The sequence below is a fragment of the Littorina saxatilis genome, linkage group LG6, assembly GCF_037325665.1.
Source record: "Littorina saxatilis isolate snail1 linkage group LG6, US_GU_Lsax_2.0, whole genome shotgun sequence".
In the NCBI taxonomy this organism is placed as follows: domain Eukaryota; kingdom Metazoa; phylum Mollusca; class Gastropoda; order Littorinimorpha; family Littorinidae; genus Littorina; species Littorina saxatilis.
Window position 1 is genome coordinate 2,586,459 of NC_090250.1, and position 18,474 is coordinate 2,604,932.

The following is an 18,474-nucleotide window of genomic DNA, read 5'->3' on the forward strand; positions in this document are numbered from 1 at the left end:
TGAACATTTAACTAAAAATGTGCAGCCTTGTTGTTTTCTGTGTAGAGAATGTTTGCCTGAATTAATGTTTACACTTACCTCAGTTTGCCAGATTAATTCAGTGCTACATAATCTGTTTAGCACAGAAAACAGCCATGCCATGAATTTAGGCTTGCGTCCAGCTTTGCAAAAGCAATGAAGTCGATCAGTCTCTCAAACTTTTCTATACAAAGAACATTAACACTAACAGTCAGTCACCTTGAGAACAATAAGTCATGCAAAATGTTTGTTGTTAAAACAGTAAAAGTAATGAACACTATTTATTATTTGTATTTTTGACCAAAATATTACATTTTACAGAGATTGAGTCAGTCAGTGTTCCTCCAATATTTATGTATCGATCGATTTTTTGTATGATTGTACGCACACATACATGCACTCTTTTGTAGCCTCGGCTATCCGCCTAAATACAGAGCTGTCAACTGCTACGCGTTCGGCATAGCATGCTAAGCGGTTATGATCAATTGCTACGTGGTTATGCAAAGCTTACAATTGCTACGCTCAAACAAATAATCACAAGCATGCAACAGTTCGCTCTTTCTTGTGAGTCCTGGTACTCATTTCTGATTCTCACTCCGTGTAGCGGTCAGACTATGGTACATAACAGAGTGTTTCACACTGAAACATGGCACTGCAAGTACTCTATTGAAAATGATGTTCCAGCTTTCTAAATAAACTTTTTTTTAAATGTATGTATTCTTGCACGAAATAGCATAAATGCTGAAGTATGAATACATTTTAGAAAATGCTACTCTTGAACACCATTTGCTACGCTGAAAATTCCAAAAAATTCTTATTACGCTTGAGGCTTCACAAGGGTTTGCAGGTCTGAAAATATGATTTTTTTTTTCGGACTCTGATGTCACGCAGCTCAAATCCAAAGTTGAATGGATACACAATCTCTTGCAGACAAAGAAGCCAAGCTGCAAGCCAAGGAGGACCAGGAAACCAAGCGAAAGCAGGCGGAGAAAAAGGCAGAGAAGGACCGTAAAAAACAGGAAGAAAAGCTGAGAAGGTCGCAGCAAAGGGAAGAGGAGCCAAGCACAGGGGAAGAACAAGGGCAGGGTCAGTTCAGTTTACAGCCCATTATTTTTGTTTTTGTTTTTGTGTGTGATTATTTCTTACTTTTTGTAATAGCTCGCTGGATTTTTTGTTCTTGTAGTTCATGACTTTTTCTTTTTTTACATTTAGTCAAGTTTTGACTAAATGTTTTAACATAGAGGGGGAATCGAGACGAGGGTCGTGGTGTATGTGTGTGTGTGTGTGTCTGTCTGTGTGTGTGTGTGTGTGTGTAAAGCGATTCAGACCAAACTACTGGACCGATCTTTATGAAATTTGACATGAGAGTTCCTGGGAATGATATCCCCGGTCGTATTTTTCATTTTTTCAATAAATACCTTTGATGACGTCATATCCGTTTTTTTGTAAAAGTTGAGGCGGCACTGTCACACCCTCATTTTTCAGTCAAATTGATTGAAATTTTGGCAAAGCAATCTTCGACGAAGGCCGCACTTTGGTATTGCATTTCAGCTTGGTGGCTTAAGAAATAATTACTGACTTTAGTCATTAAAAAACTGAAAATTGTAATAAAAATTATTTTTTTATAAAACGATCCAAATTTACGTTAATCTTATTCTTCATCATTTTCTGATTCCAAAAACATATAAATATGTTATATTTGGATTAAAAACAAGCTCTGAAAATTAAAAATATAAAAATTATGATCAAAATTAAATTTCCAAAATCGATTTAAAAACGATTTCATCTTATTCCTTGTCGGTTCCGGAATCCAAAAACATATAGATATGATATGTTTGGATTAAAAACACGCTCAGAAAGTTAAGAGAGGTACAGAAAAGCGTGCTATGCAGCACAGCGAAACCACTACCGCGCTAAACAGGCTCGTCAGTTTCACTGCGTTTTGCACGAGCGGCGGATTACGGTCATTGTGTAAAAATGCAGTGCGTTCGGTTTCATTTTGTGAGTTCAACAGCTTCACTAAATGTAGTAATTTCGCCTTACGCGACTTGTTCATTCTTTCTTTCTGTCTATTCTCTCTCTCTCTCTCTCTCTCTCTCTCTCTATCTCTCTCTCTCTCTCTCTCTCTCTCACTCTCTCTCTCTCTCTCTCTCTCTCTCTCTTTCTCTCTCTCTTTCTTTCTCACTGCAATGTCTGTAATAATATGAAGTATTACCAAATGTGTGGATATGTTAGAGATGAAATAAATAGATGATAAGCCTAGGCTTTTTCCTAAAACCTCAACCAATGAATCTCTCTCACTCTCTTTGTCTGTCCGTCTCATCGTACGGCCTTGTTCGTGGTATTTTTGCATATTATCTTTTCATTATGAAAAAATACCTTTACAATTTGCAGTATTTGTCATTGAATCTTTCATTTTTCCAGGTGACGCTGCAAAAACAGAGAAAAAAGCAACAAAGAAGGATAAAACAGGTAGGTTTCCTATTTCCCTTTAAATACATGTCTCCAAACGCCTTACTAAAAAAAAACCATGCTAAAACATAACCAAAGAGCATACAAATCACTGATGATTGCCCGAATATGATGAATAGACTGACCTTCCGCATTGAAAACGTTTTGACAATGATCAAATAGGCAATTAGTTTTGTTCTGTATATTAGACTTTAGAGGGTCTGAAGAAGTCCACATCTGAATGTAGGTCAAGTTTTGCCATCTGACAGTTTTCAGTGTGTAGCTTGAAAGGCTGTTTTGCCATCTGACAGCTTTCAGTGTGTAGCTTGAAAGGCTGTTTTGCCATCTGACAGTTTTCAGTGTGTAGCTTGAAAGCCTGTTTTGCCATCTGACAGTTTTCAGTGTGTAGCTTGAAAGGCTGTTTTGCCATCTGACAGCTTTCAGTGTGTAGCTTGAAAGGCTGTTTTGCCATCTGACAGTTTTCAGTGTGTAGCTTGAAAGCCTGTTTTGCCATCTGACAGTTTTCAGTGTGTAGCTTGAAAGGCTGTTTTGCCATCTGAAAGTTTTCAGTGTGTAGCTTGAAAGGCTGTTTTGCCATTTGACAGTTTTCAGTATGTAGCTTGAAAGGTTGTTTTGCCATCGGACAGTTTTCAGTGTGTAGCTTGAAAGGCTGTTTTGCCATCTGACAGTTTTCAGTGTGTAGCTTGAAAGGCTGTTTTGCCATCTGACAGCTTTCAGTGTGTAGCTTGAAAGGCTGTTTTGCCATCTGACAGTTTTCAGTGTGTAGCTTGAAAGGCTGTTTTGCCATCTGACAGTTTTCAGTGTGTAGCTTGAAAGGCTGTTTTGCCATCTGACAGCTTTCAGTGTGTAGCTTGAAAGGCTGTTTTGCCATCTGACAGTTTTCAGTGTGTAGCTTGAAAGCCTGTTTTGGAATTTGTACAATTTAAGACTCCCTCCCTTTTCAGACCATGTTTCTCAGACTTTCTGTTCATAACCTCTGTCAATAAACCCTCATTTTAAGACTCACTCCCTTCTCAGGTTTTCCAAGGTCTTAAAGGGGTGGGGGGTTGACTGGCTTGTTCCTGTGTGCAATGACATGTGGTTACTCTTCCGCTTGACACTTTGCACACTTTTCTATTTCACAGGAAGAGGATTTTGCTCGTGCTGCGTGATGCTCATGTCAATCTTTGCCGTTCTGGTGGCGCTGGTTGCCGGAATCGTCTTCCACTGCGGCTCCAGGGTCACAGACCCATACTGCAAAGCCTACTACAAACCCGCAGAAACCCAGGTCTTACAGGCCGCCAGCAAAACGCAGAAACAGGCAGGAGAGGTGTACGCAACCGTCTCCAAATCCTCTGCAGAGTATTTTAAGGTGGCTTCCGAGAAAGCGTCCGAGTTGTACGCGTCTGGGCAAGAGTTTGCTCACTCGACATACGTCTCTGCTATGGAGATGGTGGAGAGGGTGAGCGGGGGTGGTGAAGGGAGAGAAGAGGAAGCAGCGAAAACTTAACTCCTGAGGTGACGTTTGTGTGCCTGGAGCGACTGTTTCGAGGAGTGTGAGGAGTGTTTGAGGCAGACTGTATGCAAAAAAACTTACAATGTTTGTCGAAAAAAATGATTTGTTTTTATTGGTTCTGTAGGACTGTTAAATATGTTTGTCTAAAAAATCGTGTCCATCGTAAGTGTAATAGACTTGCAAAGGCTCAATCTGGTTGTCACTGTATCCATACTGTACGGAACTAGGAATGTTTGTGTGGGTATTTATTAGTTAGTTGTTTGTTTGTGTGTTTGTTTGTAAGTGTAACAGATTTTCAAATGATCACTATAAGGCCCCCCCAAAAAATAGGTCTGTTTACGGTAACATAGGCCCAAAAAATAGGGTCGGTAGGTCGGGATTTTTTTTTTATTTTTTATTTTTTTCTCCAAAAAACCATATTTTTACGTTATTTTGCAAAAAAAACGAAAGATATAATTTTTTTTTTTACCAAATGCAAAAAAATGTCTAGGGTCGCGCGAAAAAATAGGGTCGGTCGGGTTACCGTAAACAGACTATTTTTTTTTGTTGGCCTAAACCATGATTGTCAATGCATTAGCACTGTATTATGACAATATGTATTTTGCAAAGTGATGTTGTAAGAAAGCGAGAGAAAAACGAAAACATCAAGCATTTGACTGGATACATGAGCTACCATTTTGATCCTCGTTTTAATGAGATTATTGCAGTGAGGACTGGATCTGGTTATCGCAGTCAGAACCTCACGAAAAAGGTCAGATATTTCATGATTCCTTTGCCAGTGTTGCACTCAGATGCTTTAATTTGCAGGCCTGAGAATCTCCTCCTTTTGAAGCTCTCTCAGTGTTGATGTCTAATGGGAAAAATCAGCACGGTAGATTGATTTTAAAGCTGTGAGCAACTCACCTCACGTGTAAAATACTAAATCATTTTCCCTGTTTCTCTTACATCAGGGTAACAGAAAACTGATGCCACCCACCCCCCCCCCCCCCCCCCCCCCCCGCGTGTAGGGGGAAGAATTTACCCGATGCTCCCCAGCATGTCGTAAGAGGCGACTAACGGATTCTGTTTCTCCTTTTACCCTTGTTAAGTGTTTCTTGTATGGAATATAGTCAATTTTTGTAAAGATTTTAGTCAATCAGTATGTAAGAAATGTTAAGTCCTTTGTACTGGAAACTTGCATTCTCCCAGTAAGGTCATATATTGTACTACGTTGCAAGCCCCTGGAGCAAATTTTTGATTAGTGCTTTTGTGAACAAGAAACAATTGACAAGTGGCTCTATCTCTAATTGAAACTCAAGTTATTATAAGTCTAAAGACCACAGTTTACGTCGGAGCACAGTCAGCTTCTATTGGTGTATTTAGTACTGTGTTTCTGGTTTCTTTGCCGATGTATGTATATTCTTCTCTTCTCTTCGCCCCTTTTTGGCTCACGTAAGTGTAGCCTATGCGATGCTAACTTTTGTCTGTCTGTGCGTGCGTGCGTATGTATGTATGTCTGTGGTAGAAACTTACATTTGACTGAACACCGAAATACTAATTTTACCTGGTTATTATTCAAGCAACAGCTTCAAAGTATTGAAGCAATGATCAACATTTCGTCGGCACGTATGTAGTTAAAGTGTGTATCCAAAGAAAACGGGTGGTGGGGGGTAAAAACAGCTGACTGGTTTGTGTCGTGTGTGGTATGTAGACCAGGTCAGAGGTCAAGGTTAGGTCAGATCGCGTGAAGGATTGTGGTATAGATACAGTTATCACCGAGCTGCAGTTCGCCGATTCGGAGAAGACGATTCATGATTTCACATTGTTCGGTTTCGTTGCTCCAGAAAAATAGATAAAGAAGATACCAAAGGAGATTTCCTACAGGTTAATCTGCACAGCGTGTTTCCAGTGTGTGCGCGAGGAAGCGCTGTCGAAAGCGCAGTGTCGATCTGGCCATCTGGCAGTCGTGTCCCCGTAAGTAGGCTAGATCTAGATCTAGTGTCTCGCACTCTTGCACCGTGTCACCTATGCTTACTGTATGTGTGACGGATTGATTGAGTTTGTGTTTGTCGATTTCTTACGTGAGCCTTGAAGGCTTCGCCTCTTGTTATATTTTGTGGAGTATTTTTTAATGAACACTTAAAAGTTCTGACAATAACAATGACCATAAAAAGATAACTACAATGTACATGTAATACAATTTAGCTTCACACATTCTGGAATGGTGCATTTGCTATTATTTATAGTCTCATGAGGTAGCCGTGTTAATATGCTTTTTTTAATGTACATGTATGTTAGTGAATATTTTAATCAATTTTAACCGTCGTGATATAACCTTCGTGGTTGAAAACGACGTTAAACACCAAATAAAGAAAGAAAGAAAGAATCAATTTTAAATGTAAAATTGTGTTTGCAAATTTGTTTCTGTCTGAAGTTATGTATTAAGAGTCACTAACCACCATGAAAGGGGCATACTACATTTTATCTGTTCATCATGCTTAACTTTCCCAGTTTGCCATGTGTTCTACTGTATATGTCTTATTTAATAATTATATTCCAACGTGTTTGAGGTATGCATAAGTAGATGTATGAATATGCATAACATATGATGCCATACGCAAGATTTGTTGTTTCGTCTAAACCTATGAGGTGTTGTGTGAAAGAATCAGAATCGATGATGGTTGTGCAATGAGCCAATGTGCTGTGTGGTGGGTATTTGATTCTGTATGTACGTATGTGGTGGTGGATGTTTTTGACTGTGCTTTTATTTAAATATCTATTTAGGTATGTTAAGTCCTTTGTACTGGAAACTTGCATTCTCCCAGTAAGGTCATATATTGTACTACGTTGCAAGCCCCTGGAGCAATTTTTTTATTAGTGCTTTTGTGAACAAGAAACAATTGACAAGTGGCTCTATCCCATCACCCCCCTTCCCTCCGTCGCGATATAACCTTGAACGGTTGAAAACGACGTTAAACACCAAATAAAGAAAGATCTATTTAGGTTAGTGTTTGTTTTGCATCTTGGGTCTACGAGTGAAGAACCTGCTTAAGTATTTCCTTACCCCCCGCGGGTTAGGGGGAAGAATTTACCCGATGCTCCCCAGCATGTCGTAAGAGGCGACTAACGGATTCTGTTTCTCCTTTTACCCTTGTTAAGTGTTTCTTGTATAGAATGTAGTCAATTTTTGTAAAGATTTTAGTCAAGCAGTATGTAAGAAATGTTAAGTCCTTTGTACTGGAAACTTGCATTCTCCCAGTAAGGTCATATATTGTACTACGTTGCAAGCCCTGGAGCAAATTTTTGATTAGTGCTTTTGTGAACAAGAAACAATTGACAAGTGGCTCTATCGCATCTCCAGCTCCCCCCTTTCCCCGTCGCGATATAACCTTTGTGGTTGAAAACGACGTTAAACACCAAAGAAAGAAAGAAAGAAAGAAAGTATTTCCTTTAGTTTACTTACTTTTCTTGCATCAGACTGCATATGGTCACAAAGACACAATAGCCTATTAAATGATACCTTCTTTCCTATGTTATCTGTTATGTTAACTGTCATTTTAGTCCAGAGTATTACGTGAGATCAGGGACACGTGCCAACAGTCATCACCCTGACTGGTTTTTGTGCATGGTGGGATTATTTCTATGAAATGATCTAGTAAATAGGATTGGCGCAAAGGCCTAGTGGATGAGACGCCAGCGCACGGAAAAGATCCTGTAATCCGTGTCAGAATTCAAAGGGTTATAGAAACATGAAAATACCAGCTTACCTCTCTCGAAATCGGCGTAAGGCTGCGTAAATGGCGGGGTAAAAACGGTCCTACACATAAAAACTCACTCGTGCAAAAAAAAAAAAACCACAAGTGTACATGGGAGTTTCAACCCATGAATGCAGAACAAGATATAGTAAATGACACTAGTGTCAACCAATGAATTCAGAGGGAAAAAATCCAGTTCTGATCAGGAACCAGCCGGGGCGTTGATTCTTGGTATGTGACTAAGTGGAGGATAGCTCTTATCCTGTGTAAAAGTCCGGACAGATCGCTGGTGGTTGACGTAATCACTTTAACAGGAGATGGAAGGTACCTTTCGATGACCCATATATTTACGGGATTTCAGGGTTGGCTAATCATTGTTTCAGACATTGATTAAATGCTCAAACGGTGTAGAGATCGTCCTATTACTACGTTATAACAATTTTTAATAAGTTTACATTTTTTAGACGAGGTTTGGGGATGTCACATTCGTTGACCTGACATATTTGTTTGTACATGTAGTGAAAAACTCACAAAATAATGCAAATACTTGTAACTAATGAAAACAAATTGAATGCTGATGAATGCTTCATGAGCAGTTTACTGTGGAAAAACAACAACATTCTTTTCAGTGAAGATGATAACTTGGGTGCAGAAAATTAGATTTGTATGTAAATTAATTTTCACAACCCTGCTGAACGGTTTTGTGATTTTCTTTCTCAAAAATCATCGCTTACCACAGTTTTGCTCACTTTGTAATTTTAGTAAAAATTGAGATTTCAGAATCCCCTATCTGCAGATGATGTTCATATGATGAATCGGAACTTACATTTTGAAGGTTACTCCTCTGAGACAGAACTGAGAACGTTGGTGCAATATAGTCATGGGATAATAGAAATATTGATGGTTCTGTTTGTTTGTTTGTTGTTGTTGCTTTGTGTGAAAAGGAATATTGGTGTATGAAAATAAAAACAAGCCATATTGTCTGCATTCTTTGGTGTCATGGATTACAATTCTGAAAGCAAAAACCATCATACGAAGAATTTATCTCCTTTCCTGTGGTAATTAAATTTATTACATCATTAAATAATGATTCACTTTTTTCCCCTTTTGTGAGGACTGGTACATCAGTGTTTCATCCACGACATTCTAAGCAATCCCTCGTGGGTGTCATTATCCATGAGTGATCGCTTTAATTTTGAACTGTTAGTGAATGAGATTTTGTGTGTGTTTTAAACCGCCTGACACTGCGAGACAGTTTTCCTTGTTATAAGGACAAACAAATCTTTGAGTTTTGAGTCATGACGAGGGCACATTGTGTTACTGAAAATATGTGCGGGAAAAGTCAAAGGCACAACCTTTCCTACTTTGGCTCACCATCTCGGGATCAGGCCAGGCTTTTACACGGAATAAGACTACTCCTCTACTTGGACGCGTTCCAAAAATCTGGCCATAATAGAGATGGCGAGCCTAACTGTCAATAGGAAGGACTGTGCCTTTACGTTTGAAGTGTATTGTCCATGTAATCGAATACCAGACAGTGCTTGTTTCTTTTTCATTGAACTGTAGCTATGCTTATGTCAAGGTGTGTTCTCTTGAGCCAAAAGCAGTGCAGTAGATTGGAATAAGTTCAGGTATTACTTCTACACTTTATTCTTCCCATGTACAAAACATGCCCGTCATTGGTACATGCGTCAATTGATAACAGTAGGTTTTGGTGCTAAATTTACTGGTAATAGCGTTGTCATATTTAATATGCCTTTAACACACGTTTACAAGGTCGTCTTTTGGCGTCGGCGGTCAACAAAATGCCAAAACTTCTTTCAAACCACAGAAACTTTACAGTCGATTCAGCAGGGCTACTAAACTTGTTCACATATGTGAAAAAATGACACTAAAAATTGCCATAAACTTTAGAAAATTCTGAACATATTATGGCCATTTTGCCAGGGGAAATGAATCCTGGCAATGATCTAGCAGGTACGTTTTCCTTTTAACTATAACCATTTTTGCACCACATCCAGATTTTCGCAGCTTGAATAATACAGTTCTCTAATGTCTTTGAATGTTTGACACATTGTCTGTGTATGTGGATTGAAACTTGGAAAATTACTGTGAGCATTGTTGTTAACTTGTAAGAATACTGAATCAGTTGAAAAAATAAATTTTTAAGACAAAAAGATGTGTGAATTTTCTGTCTTTCATGTTATTAAACCACACTTATCCTATATACGTGAGAGAGACCACTCATGAGATAACAATATCGTTCAAACCATACGTGTATATACAGGGTGGTCCCAAAAAATGTAGACAGTTTTGCGTGCCTGTCATTTCTGCTACAGGGCTCCCACCTATTCTTTTTCACCTGGAATGTCACACAAGCATGAAAGTTTAGTAAGGCACAGTTTTTTCTTCTTTGCAACATCATTTCTGGGCGTAGTTCAATAGTTCATCACATTCTCAATCCAAGCACCTCGTCCCCAGATCTTTCTCCTCCAGATTTCTTCCTCTGGGGGTACTTGAAGGAAAGGGTTTACCACAACACTGTTATTTTAATTGTTGGCCTTATCAAATCACGCTGCGAATCCCCAGAGAGTTCCTTTGTTTGGTGGGATTAGAAAGGGGATCGAGACTTCTGTAATCCATTTTTGACCTTGCATTAAAATTTGACAAAAATGAACGGTTTACCTTACAAAGAAACTAAACATTTCAGTCAAAGAGTGTTTTCTGTTCGTAATAACCAAGACTAAACATTTTCAAGATTCCCGTTTGGTAATTTTTTTTGGTAATATAGCCACACAAGTTTTGAGCCCGAAGTTGACTTCGCGAAGACTTGGTGAAGTCTTTTTACAGGAACATTCAAAGCCAAAGTTGAAGTCGACTTCGCTTAATTGATAAAGCCAGCAATCGCACCATCACAGATTTGTCCCGGCGCCATGTGATAAGAGCACGCTTCCATTTGGACGCATACCGAACATCAGTAGTTTCACCGCTTCCTCTGCGGTGACGATGTTTTGCTGAGTAAGTGGTGCCTGTTTTTATCTGAGAAATGACTCCAGTAGAAAATTCCCAGCATGCACCAGGATGCTGCCCCTGGCTTTAGAAAAAAGGGTTATGTGTTCGAATTGGAGGATGCTCATGTCTTAATGAAAGCCTTGGCATGTTGTTGTTGTTGTTGTTGTTGTTGTTGTTGTTGTTGTTGTTGTTGTTGTTGTTGTTGTTGTTGTTGTTGTCGGAAGATCCGCCTTTTCCTGACCCAAATCTTCTTGTTGGCCTGATGTATTACAGGTTGATAGCTTCCCGCACTTCGGGTTCCTTTTCTGTGGAGGGCACCGTTCTGGAAATCTCTTCCTCGCTATACTGTGACAACACTGTGTCTATAACATACTGGTCCTGAAACAGCACAGTACAGCAGTGACTTGTTTGTACATTTGAACGTCCTACAACAACACAGTACAGCAGTCAGTTGTTTGTACATTTGAATCACCTTCCGAAAGACAGCCCCTTCCCCCCCCCCCCCCCCCCCCCTTTGAAGTTTTCCTCTCATTACGATCTTGCATCTTTAAAGAACAACATCAGCGTGCGGCACATGTAGGTCTAGTTTCTCTTGCCGGCAACAGATCCAGCAAACTATACTAATTGTTTCACTCTAAGTAGATCATAGTTATGAGAACAATTAAACTTGTAGGCGCTATTTGTACAAGATTTAAACATCAGTACAGGAACTGTCGTTCTAATGATATGAGAAGAAAAGAAAGAAGGAACAACTTCCACGGTAGCCATTTCGCTGTGAAAAGACAAAAAAAAGACGAAGAGACAAGAAGAAGAACAAAATAATAAAGAAGTTAAAAGACCGAAGGAACAACTTACCCATAAGAAGACCAAATGCGCTGCCATGCTTTTGTTTTTGATATTGTCGGATGTAGCACCCTTCATCAAGACTTTAGCTCCCAGAGCGACGTTAAGCGGGACTTTACTGGCATCAAGAGCCTCACAGCGCTTTTCTAGCCCGACCAGAGATTTCCTTATCACTCGAGTGTAGTCCTGTGACGATAAACAGAAACAATTATACAGTGATATAAATAGTTATAATACTATTACAATCACCACCAGCAACAACACCAACCCCCTAAAAGCAGCATACCAAGAACAACAAAGAAATCGTTATAAGCTTTTTTCATAGATATATATACAGAAGGAAAGAGAAGCGGTGTTGTCATGTACAAAGAGTGCGTGTGTACGTGAGTGTGTTTGTGTGTGTGTAACGTGTGTGCTCCCCTAGAGGCCTCTCAGTCTGTCTTTCTCTCTCTCGAGTCTTTCTCTCTCTCTCTCTCTCCCTCTCCCTCTCTCTCTCTCTCTCTCTCTCTCTCTCTCTCTCTCTCTCTCTCTTTCTCTCTCTCTCTCTCTCTCTCTCTCTCTCTCTCTCTCTCTCTCTCTCTCTCTCTCTCTCTCTCTCTCTCTCTCTCCCAGGGGTCTGTTTTGGGACCTGTATTATTTTGCATGTATATAAATGATTTGCCCCTGTACCCACAGTCTGATCTGTGACAGTGAAAGCAGTGCGAGTGTCAGGGGTCAGATAAAAATCCTATTCTGATAGCAAACCTAGAAATGCGTGTTGCAAAAGAAAAAGATAAAGTCGAGCTGCACACAACAAATGTTAGTAGCTGTAAAGTCACTGGAAGTGTGAATAAGCCCTTTTCTTTTTTACAGTGGAATGTTAACGGCTTGTACTCCAAATTAACTGACACAGAATTTGTAAATTATGTAGGGAGTTTCGATTTTGTTTGCCTTGTACAAACGTTTATGGATGAATTGACGTCAACTGTTTTTGATGGTTATTCACTTTTTGTTAAACCCGCAGTGAAGTTTACCAAGCAGGGCCGACGGTCAGGCGGTGTATTGTGCCTAATAAGAAATGAGTTTGCTCCCTTTGTGCGTAAACTTGATGTTGAATGTTCTAACTTCATTGTTTTTATCCTTGATAAAATCCTCTTTGGAATTTCTAAGGATATTTTGTATGTGTGTGCTTATGTTCCACCCGAGGGCTCGCCGTATTACTCGTTTATTGATCTGGATAATGGTGTTTCTCTACTAGAAGAATGTTTGACTGAATGTTTGTTGACCGAGAAGGTGATGTTTATGTCGTGTTGTCGGGTGACCTGAATAGCAGAACAGCCAATATGTCCCAGCCTGTATTACAAGATCATGATGTTTTTGATTTATTGCACAACAGTCAGTCAGTTTGCGGGAATCGAAAATCACAAGATCAGATATTGAATAGTTATGGTAAATATTTGTTGAATATGTGCACTGCACTTGGACTGTGTGTAATGGGGATTTGCAGGGCTGTTTTACCTACATGTCAGAGAGGGGAAGTAGTGTTAATGATTATTTTTTGCTGTCTAATGATTTATTTGCAATTACTCTGTCTTCGAGCGAACTGTTGGTGGCTGGCCGGATTGAGTCAGATCATAAGCAGGTTGAATTGCATGTTACGTTCCCATGTGATAATGTTTATCATGATATGCGTGAGAATGCAGACTGCTTTATTGAAAAGTATGTGTGGGATAGCAGGAAGGCAGGAACGTATGTGAATTTGATGTGTGCAGATGATATGTGTGCAAGGTTAGAGTCTGCCCAAAATATGATTGAATCTGATATGAATGGAGCTTTGGAATTATTTAACACTTGTGTTAAAGAAAGTGCTGACTGCATGAAGAAAAGAATGTATTTGAAGTCAAATAATCAATCGATCGGATGATTGGTTCGATCAAGAGTGTAGAATAACCCGAAAAAATGTGTGGAGGTTGTTAAGCATATGTAATCAGCCTGAAGACTATCACGCTCGCAATGTTTATTGTTTAGCCAGACGGGAATATAAAAACAAGTTAGAAAGAAAGAAAAGATTGTATAATGATTTGACATTACAAAAACTTATTGAATCTGTAAACGATCAACAAGAATTTTGGAATATAATGCATAAATTATCCTCAAAACGAAAATAAATAAAGAACAACATACCAGATGATACCTGGTTTCAGCATTTCAAAGTATTATTGGAAAAAGATGTAATTGAGGCTGAAGAAATAGAATATGAAGACGATGAAGGTATTTTGAATCGTCCTATTTCAAAAGAAGAAGTTTTGATTGCAATGAGAAAGTTAAAACCTCAAAAGTCTGCTGGGCCGGATGGAATAATAGGAGAACTGTTGAAAAATGTTTTTTCTCCAGGGATTGACTTTTTGGTACACTTGTTTAATTTTTTGTTTTCCAAGGGTGTATTTCCAGAAAGTTGGACAGAGTCCATTGTTATCCCTTTGTTTAAGAAAGGCGATGTGAATGATCCAAATAATTATCGTGGAATTTCGCTGTGTAATGTTAGTAGCAAGGTCTATAGTACTGTGATTAATAACAGGTTGCAAAAATGGATTGAATATAATAACAGTACGGGGGGATATCAAGCTGGGTTTAAGAAGAATTATTCCACTATTGATCATATGTTTACACTTTTGGCCTTTGTACAGGAACAATTTTCTTTGAATCGTAAGCTGCATGTTGCCTTTATAGATTTTGAGAAAGCGTTTGATTCCATCAATAGAGCTTTGCTCTGGCCAATTCTGTTAAAAAACGGTATAAAAGGGAAACTCTTTAGGTGTGTGAAGAGTATGTATGATAATGTAAAAATAAAAGTGAGATGTGGAGCAAAGTTTACGGATTATATTAATTGTACATTTGGTGTTAAACAGGTCGATGTATGTAGCCCAGTTTTAGTTTCTCTCTTTATTAATGAGTTAGCACTTGAGATCATTGAGAATGGAAGACATGATATGGTGCCACATTTACTGATGATTATTTGGAATTGTTTATTCTTTTGCTTGCTGATGATTTATTGTTGTTATCAGAGACTGTTGTGGGTCTACAGACTCAGTTAAATAATTTACGCAGGGCAGTGTCTTCTCTTCATTTAAAGGTAAACATGAGTAAAAGTAACATTATTGTGTTTAGGAAGGGTGGGTATTTGAGTGCAAGGGAAAGATGGACATATGAGGGTGATATATTACCTGTTGTAAACGTGTATAAGTATTTAGGAATATTGTTTTCAACTCGACTTAGTTTTACTGCTGCCTGTTGCGATCTCTCAAGCCGGGCCAAAAATGCTCTAATGTGTATTATACAAAGATTATCTGTGCTTAATAATAATAGTTTGAATGTTTTTTTGAAGTTGTTTGATTCCCAAGTACAACCAATAGTACAGTATGGTGCTGAGATATGGGGACTGGATAAGGCTGCTCTGCAGTGTGAAAAAGTCCATTGAATGTAATAACAGTACGGGGGAATATCAAGCTGGGTTTAAGAAGAATTGCACTGAAGAAGTTCTTAGGAGTTCGAATGCAAACACCTAATGATCTTGTATATGGCGAGACAAACAGAATTCTATTTTAAGATGCATTAGCTACTGGTTGAAATTGTTAAAGATGGAGGCGCACAGACTTCCTCGTAAATCCTATGAAATGTTGTATAAAATGGATAAAAGTGGTAAAACGAACTGGGCCTCAGGTGTCCGTTGTAAATTGTATGAGTACGGTTTTGGTTTTGTGTGGTTGAATCAGGGCGTTGTTAATGAAAAAGAGTTTTTGCGTGTTTTTAGGGAAAGGTTGGTCGATTGCAGATGGCAAGAGTGGGATTATCATATACAAAATAGTGATAGATTTGCTGTTTATCGGACATTTTGTACTGTACATGACATTAAACCCTATCTTTTGTCGAATATGGATAGGCATCTAAAGTTTGTTATGACCAGGTTTCGATTCGGCATTTCAGAAATTGCAGTGCATGCTTACCGATATAGAAAACATAATGCCGATGATTGGATGTGTCCTCTTTGTAAACAAAACCAAGAAGATAAAGTCCATTTTGTTTTGTGTTGTCCATACTATAACAAATTAAGAGAAAAATTGATCCCATTTAAATATTATAAGAACCCAAGCATTTTCCGACTCAGCTTGCTTTTAGCATCACCTCAAGAAACTGTTGTCAGAAATGTATCCCTGTATTTGTATAAAGCCTTTAAAATAAGAGATGTTGTAACCTCCTAGTTTAAATGCGGTGTAATGTATGTGTTGTGCGATTATTATTTTGCACCTTTTTTGTGTGCACCTGTTGAGTTTAATTTATATGCAATGAGAGCCGTTTGTTCACACCCCTTCATAAGGGGCTATGTCCTATTGAATAAACTATCTGCGTCTGCATCTGCGTCTCTCTCTCTCTCTCTGTCTCGCTCACCGTTCTGGCATCAATGTCGTCACCAAGCAACACAAGAGCAGCATACAGGACGTCCTTGACGCCCTGAGGGGGAGCAGCAAACGATTTTAACTGCGTCATGTCGTTCTTCGATATCTTGGCCTGCAAAAAAAAATAGCACGTTTAGCCTCTGTTTGTATTCCTCCGATATCTTGGCCTGAAAACCAATTACACGTGTAGCTTCTGTTTTTTTCCCCTCGATAGCTAGGCCAGAAAACAAGTAAGTAACACATGTAGCTTCTGGGTTTTCCCCCTCGATAGCTAGGTCAGAAAACAAGTAAGTAAAACGTTTAGCTTCTGTGTGTCTCCCCTCGATCTCTAGGCCGAAAAACAAGTAAGTAAGTAAAACGTTTAGCTTCTGTGTGTCTCCCCTCGATCTCTAGGCCGAAAAACAAGTAAGTAACACATGTAGCTTCTGGTTTTTCCCCTCGATAGCTAGGCCAGAAAACAAGTAAGTAACACATGTAGCTTCTGGTTTTTCCCCTCGATAGCTAGGCCAGAAAACAAGTAAGTAACACGTGTAGCTTCTGTTTTTTTCCCCTCGATAGCTAGGCCAGAAAACAAGTAAGTAACACATGTAGCTTCTGGGTTTTCCCCCTCGATAGCTAGGTCAGAAAACAAGTAAGTAAGTAAAACGTTTAGCTTCTGTGTGTCTCCCTCTCATATCTAGGCCTAAAAACAAGTCACAAACACTGCAATGTGTAACACCTTTTTTTTCTGGCATGCGTTTTTATTGAAGGACCACCTTCTGTGTGTCTTTTTACGATATTTTGGCTGAGAAAAAAAATCACAAAACCTGCAAAATATAACACTAACACCTGTTATTCTCCATTCGTGATCTTGGCCTGAAAACAAGCCACAATTACTGCAATGTGTACCGACACAGTTGTTTCCGAACATCGTCATAGCTGTAAAAGAAAATACCGCCATACATTCTGTGCCGGCTACCCGCCATGTGTAGAAATATTAGCGAGTATATATATTTCTACACACATAAGCGGCCCATAAGAATTAGAATGCTGTAGTAAACTACAGGCACGCGTACTCATTCCTTGGTAGAATTCTTCTTCAGCGTTCGACGGTTGTGTCTTTATAATCTTAGGCCTGCTAATTGTATGAACTCGCAGGTCCGATGCAGCCTCTTCCACAGTTCCCCAAAGTTGTGTGTCGGGGGTTGTCCTCTCTGGCCAGGTCAGGTCGCGCAGGGGTTAGTAACAACCTTCGTCTTCTGCGTTCGTGGGCTGAAACTCCCACGTACACTCGTGTTTTTTGCACTCGTGTTTTTGCACGAGTGGAATTTTATGTGTATGACCGTGTTTACCCCGCCATTAAGGCAGCTATACGCCGCTTTCGGAGGAAGCATGCTGGGTATTTTCGTGTTTCTATAACCCACCGAACTCTGACATGGATTACATGATCTTTGTAGTGCGCACTTGGTCTTGTGCTTGCGTGTACACACGAAGGGGGATAAGCCACTAGCAGGTCTGCACATAAGTTGACCTGGGAGATCAGAAAAATATCCACACTTAACCCACCAGGCTGCCGCGGCCGGGATTCGAACCCTCGACCTTCCGCACCCCACCACAGCGCCCGTCGTTAGTAACAACCAATTACAACCATTCTGGTGTGAAATCAAAACACAGCGAGAACCCTATTAACTATCTCACGGCAAAATAATGATAGTCTGCTTCGGAAAGTCTGTAAGTGTTCTACGCACTGACATCTGTCAACTTCTGTGCCTCAAGAAAAATATGTTTATCCTTACTTACACATACTGTAAAGAGAAAAGCTGGTCTGTCTTTACTCACCATAATGTAAACCTGTTCGATTCGCCAAAAGTAGCTTGTCTGGAACTTGACACAGCCAACCAAATCCGTGTGTGGGTTTTATATACTTCAGCTAGTGTATGTTTGTCTACATACCTGAGCTGTATTGTAAGAATCGATATGCCTGACCAAACACACTGTGACATCACTTTCTATTTTTAGAACAATAGGCACCAGCAAGGCGGGCATATTTTTTTTTTTTGCCGGAATACATGATTGAGTCGTCTTCTTTTGACTGCATCTATGTTCCCCAAAGAAGTGTTTTGTTTGTTATTTACTCTTACTTGCAATGTTTATAGGGAATCTCGAGCCCTGTGGGAACACGGAGAGAGAAATACTTAGTCTATTTACAAATAACAACAAAACTATAGTTTCATGACAAAAAATCAAATTCGCACCATAACCTTATTGATAAACATACGTCGACAAGATATTACAGGGGCGGATCTGGGTTTTGAAAGGGGGGGGTGCAAAGTTCTTTTTTTTTTTTTTTTTGTGTATCTTATCAGCGAAGCGCCGAACCGATGGCGCGAAGCGCCGAGCATGCTAGGGGGGTCCGGGGGCATGCCCCCCCGGAATTTTTTTTTAAAAAGGAAGCAAAATTGTGCAATCTGGTGCAATCTGAGCGTGT

At 39.5% G+C, this 18,474-nt stretch overlaps 3 protein-coding genes and 1 long non-coding RNA gene across 4 annotated transcripts in view; 3 read left to right on the plus strand and 1 right to left on the minus strand.

Annotated features, from left to right (window-relative positions):
* LOC138968296 (leucine-rich repeat-containing protein 59-like) overlaps nt 1-4,966 on the plus strand; it is a 12,971-nt gene extending 8,005 nt beyond the window's left edge. Inside the window, exons 5-7 of the mRNA XM_070340856.1 lie at nt 949-1,104; nt 2,443-2,490; nt 3,615-4,966. Of these exons, the coding sequence (XP_070196957.1) occupies nt 949-1,104; nt 2,443-2,490; nt 3,615-3,979 (569 nt within the window). The 3' untranslated portion in view covers nt 3,980-4,966. The remainder of the gene's footprint in view (nt 1-948; nt 1,105-2,442; nt 2,491-3,614) is intronic.
* The window catches only part of LOC138968295 (fibrinogen gamma-B chain-like), a 485,749-nt gene that overhangs the window by 367,806 nt on the left and 99,469 nt on the right, over nt 1-18,474 (plus strand). The gene's annotated exons all lie outside the window — the stretch shown is intronic.
* Nucleotides 4,972-8,702, plus strand: LOC138968306 (uncharacterized). The gene is made up of 2 exons (XR_011456131.1): nt 4,972-6,748; nt 6,968-8,702. It is a non-coding gene; the product is annotated as an uncharacterized lncRNA (long non-coding RNA).
* Nucleotides 9,342-17,973, minus strand: LOC138968303 (uncharacterized). Its single transcript, XM_070340864.1, has 4 exons — nt 17,826-17,973; nt 16,000-16,119; nt 11,587-11,760; nt 9,342-11,109 (listed from the first exon to the last, which is right to left on the minus strand). The coding sequence occupies exons 1-4, from the start codon at nt 17,826-17,828 to the stop codon at nt 10,999-11,001; spliced, it is 408 nt and encodes a 135-aa protein (XP_070196965.1). The 5' UTR covers nt 17,829-17,973; the 3' UTR covers nt 9,342-10,998.

Excerpts from the sequence above, each read along its gene's own strand:
- LOC138968303 (XM_070340864.1), bottom strand. Across the intron at positions 11,761-15,999 it reads ACGACATTGATGCCAGAACG|GACTACACTCGAGTGATAAG; the intron begins GTGAGCGAGACA and ends TTATCGTCACAG. Across the intron at positions 11,110-11,586 it reads CGCATTTGGTCTTCTTATGG|GACCAGTATGTTATAGACAC; the intron begins GTAAGTTGTTCC and ends GTGCTGTTTCAG.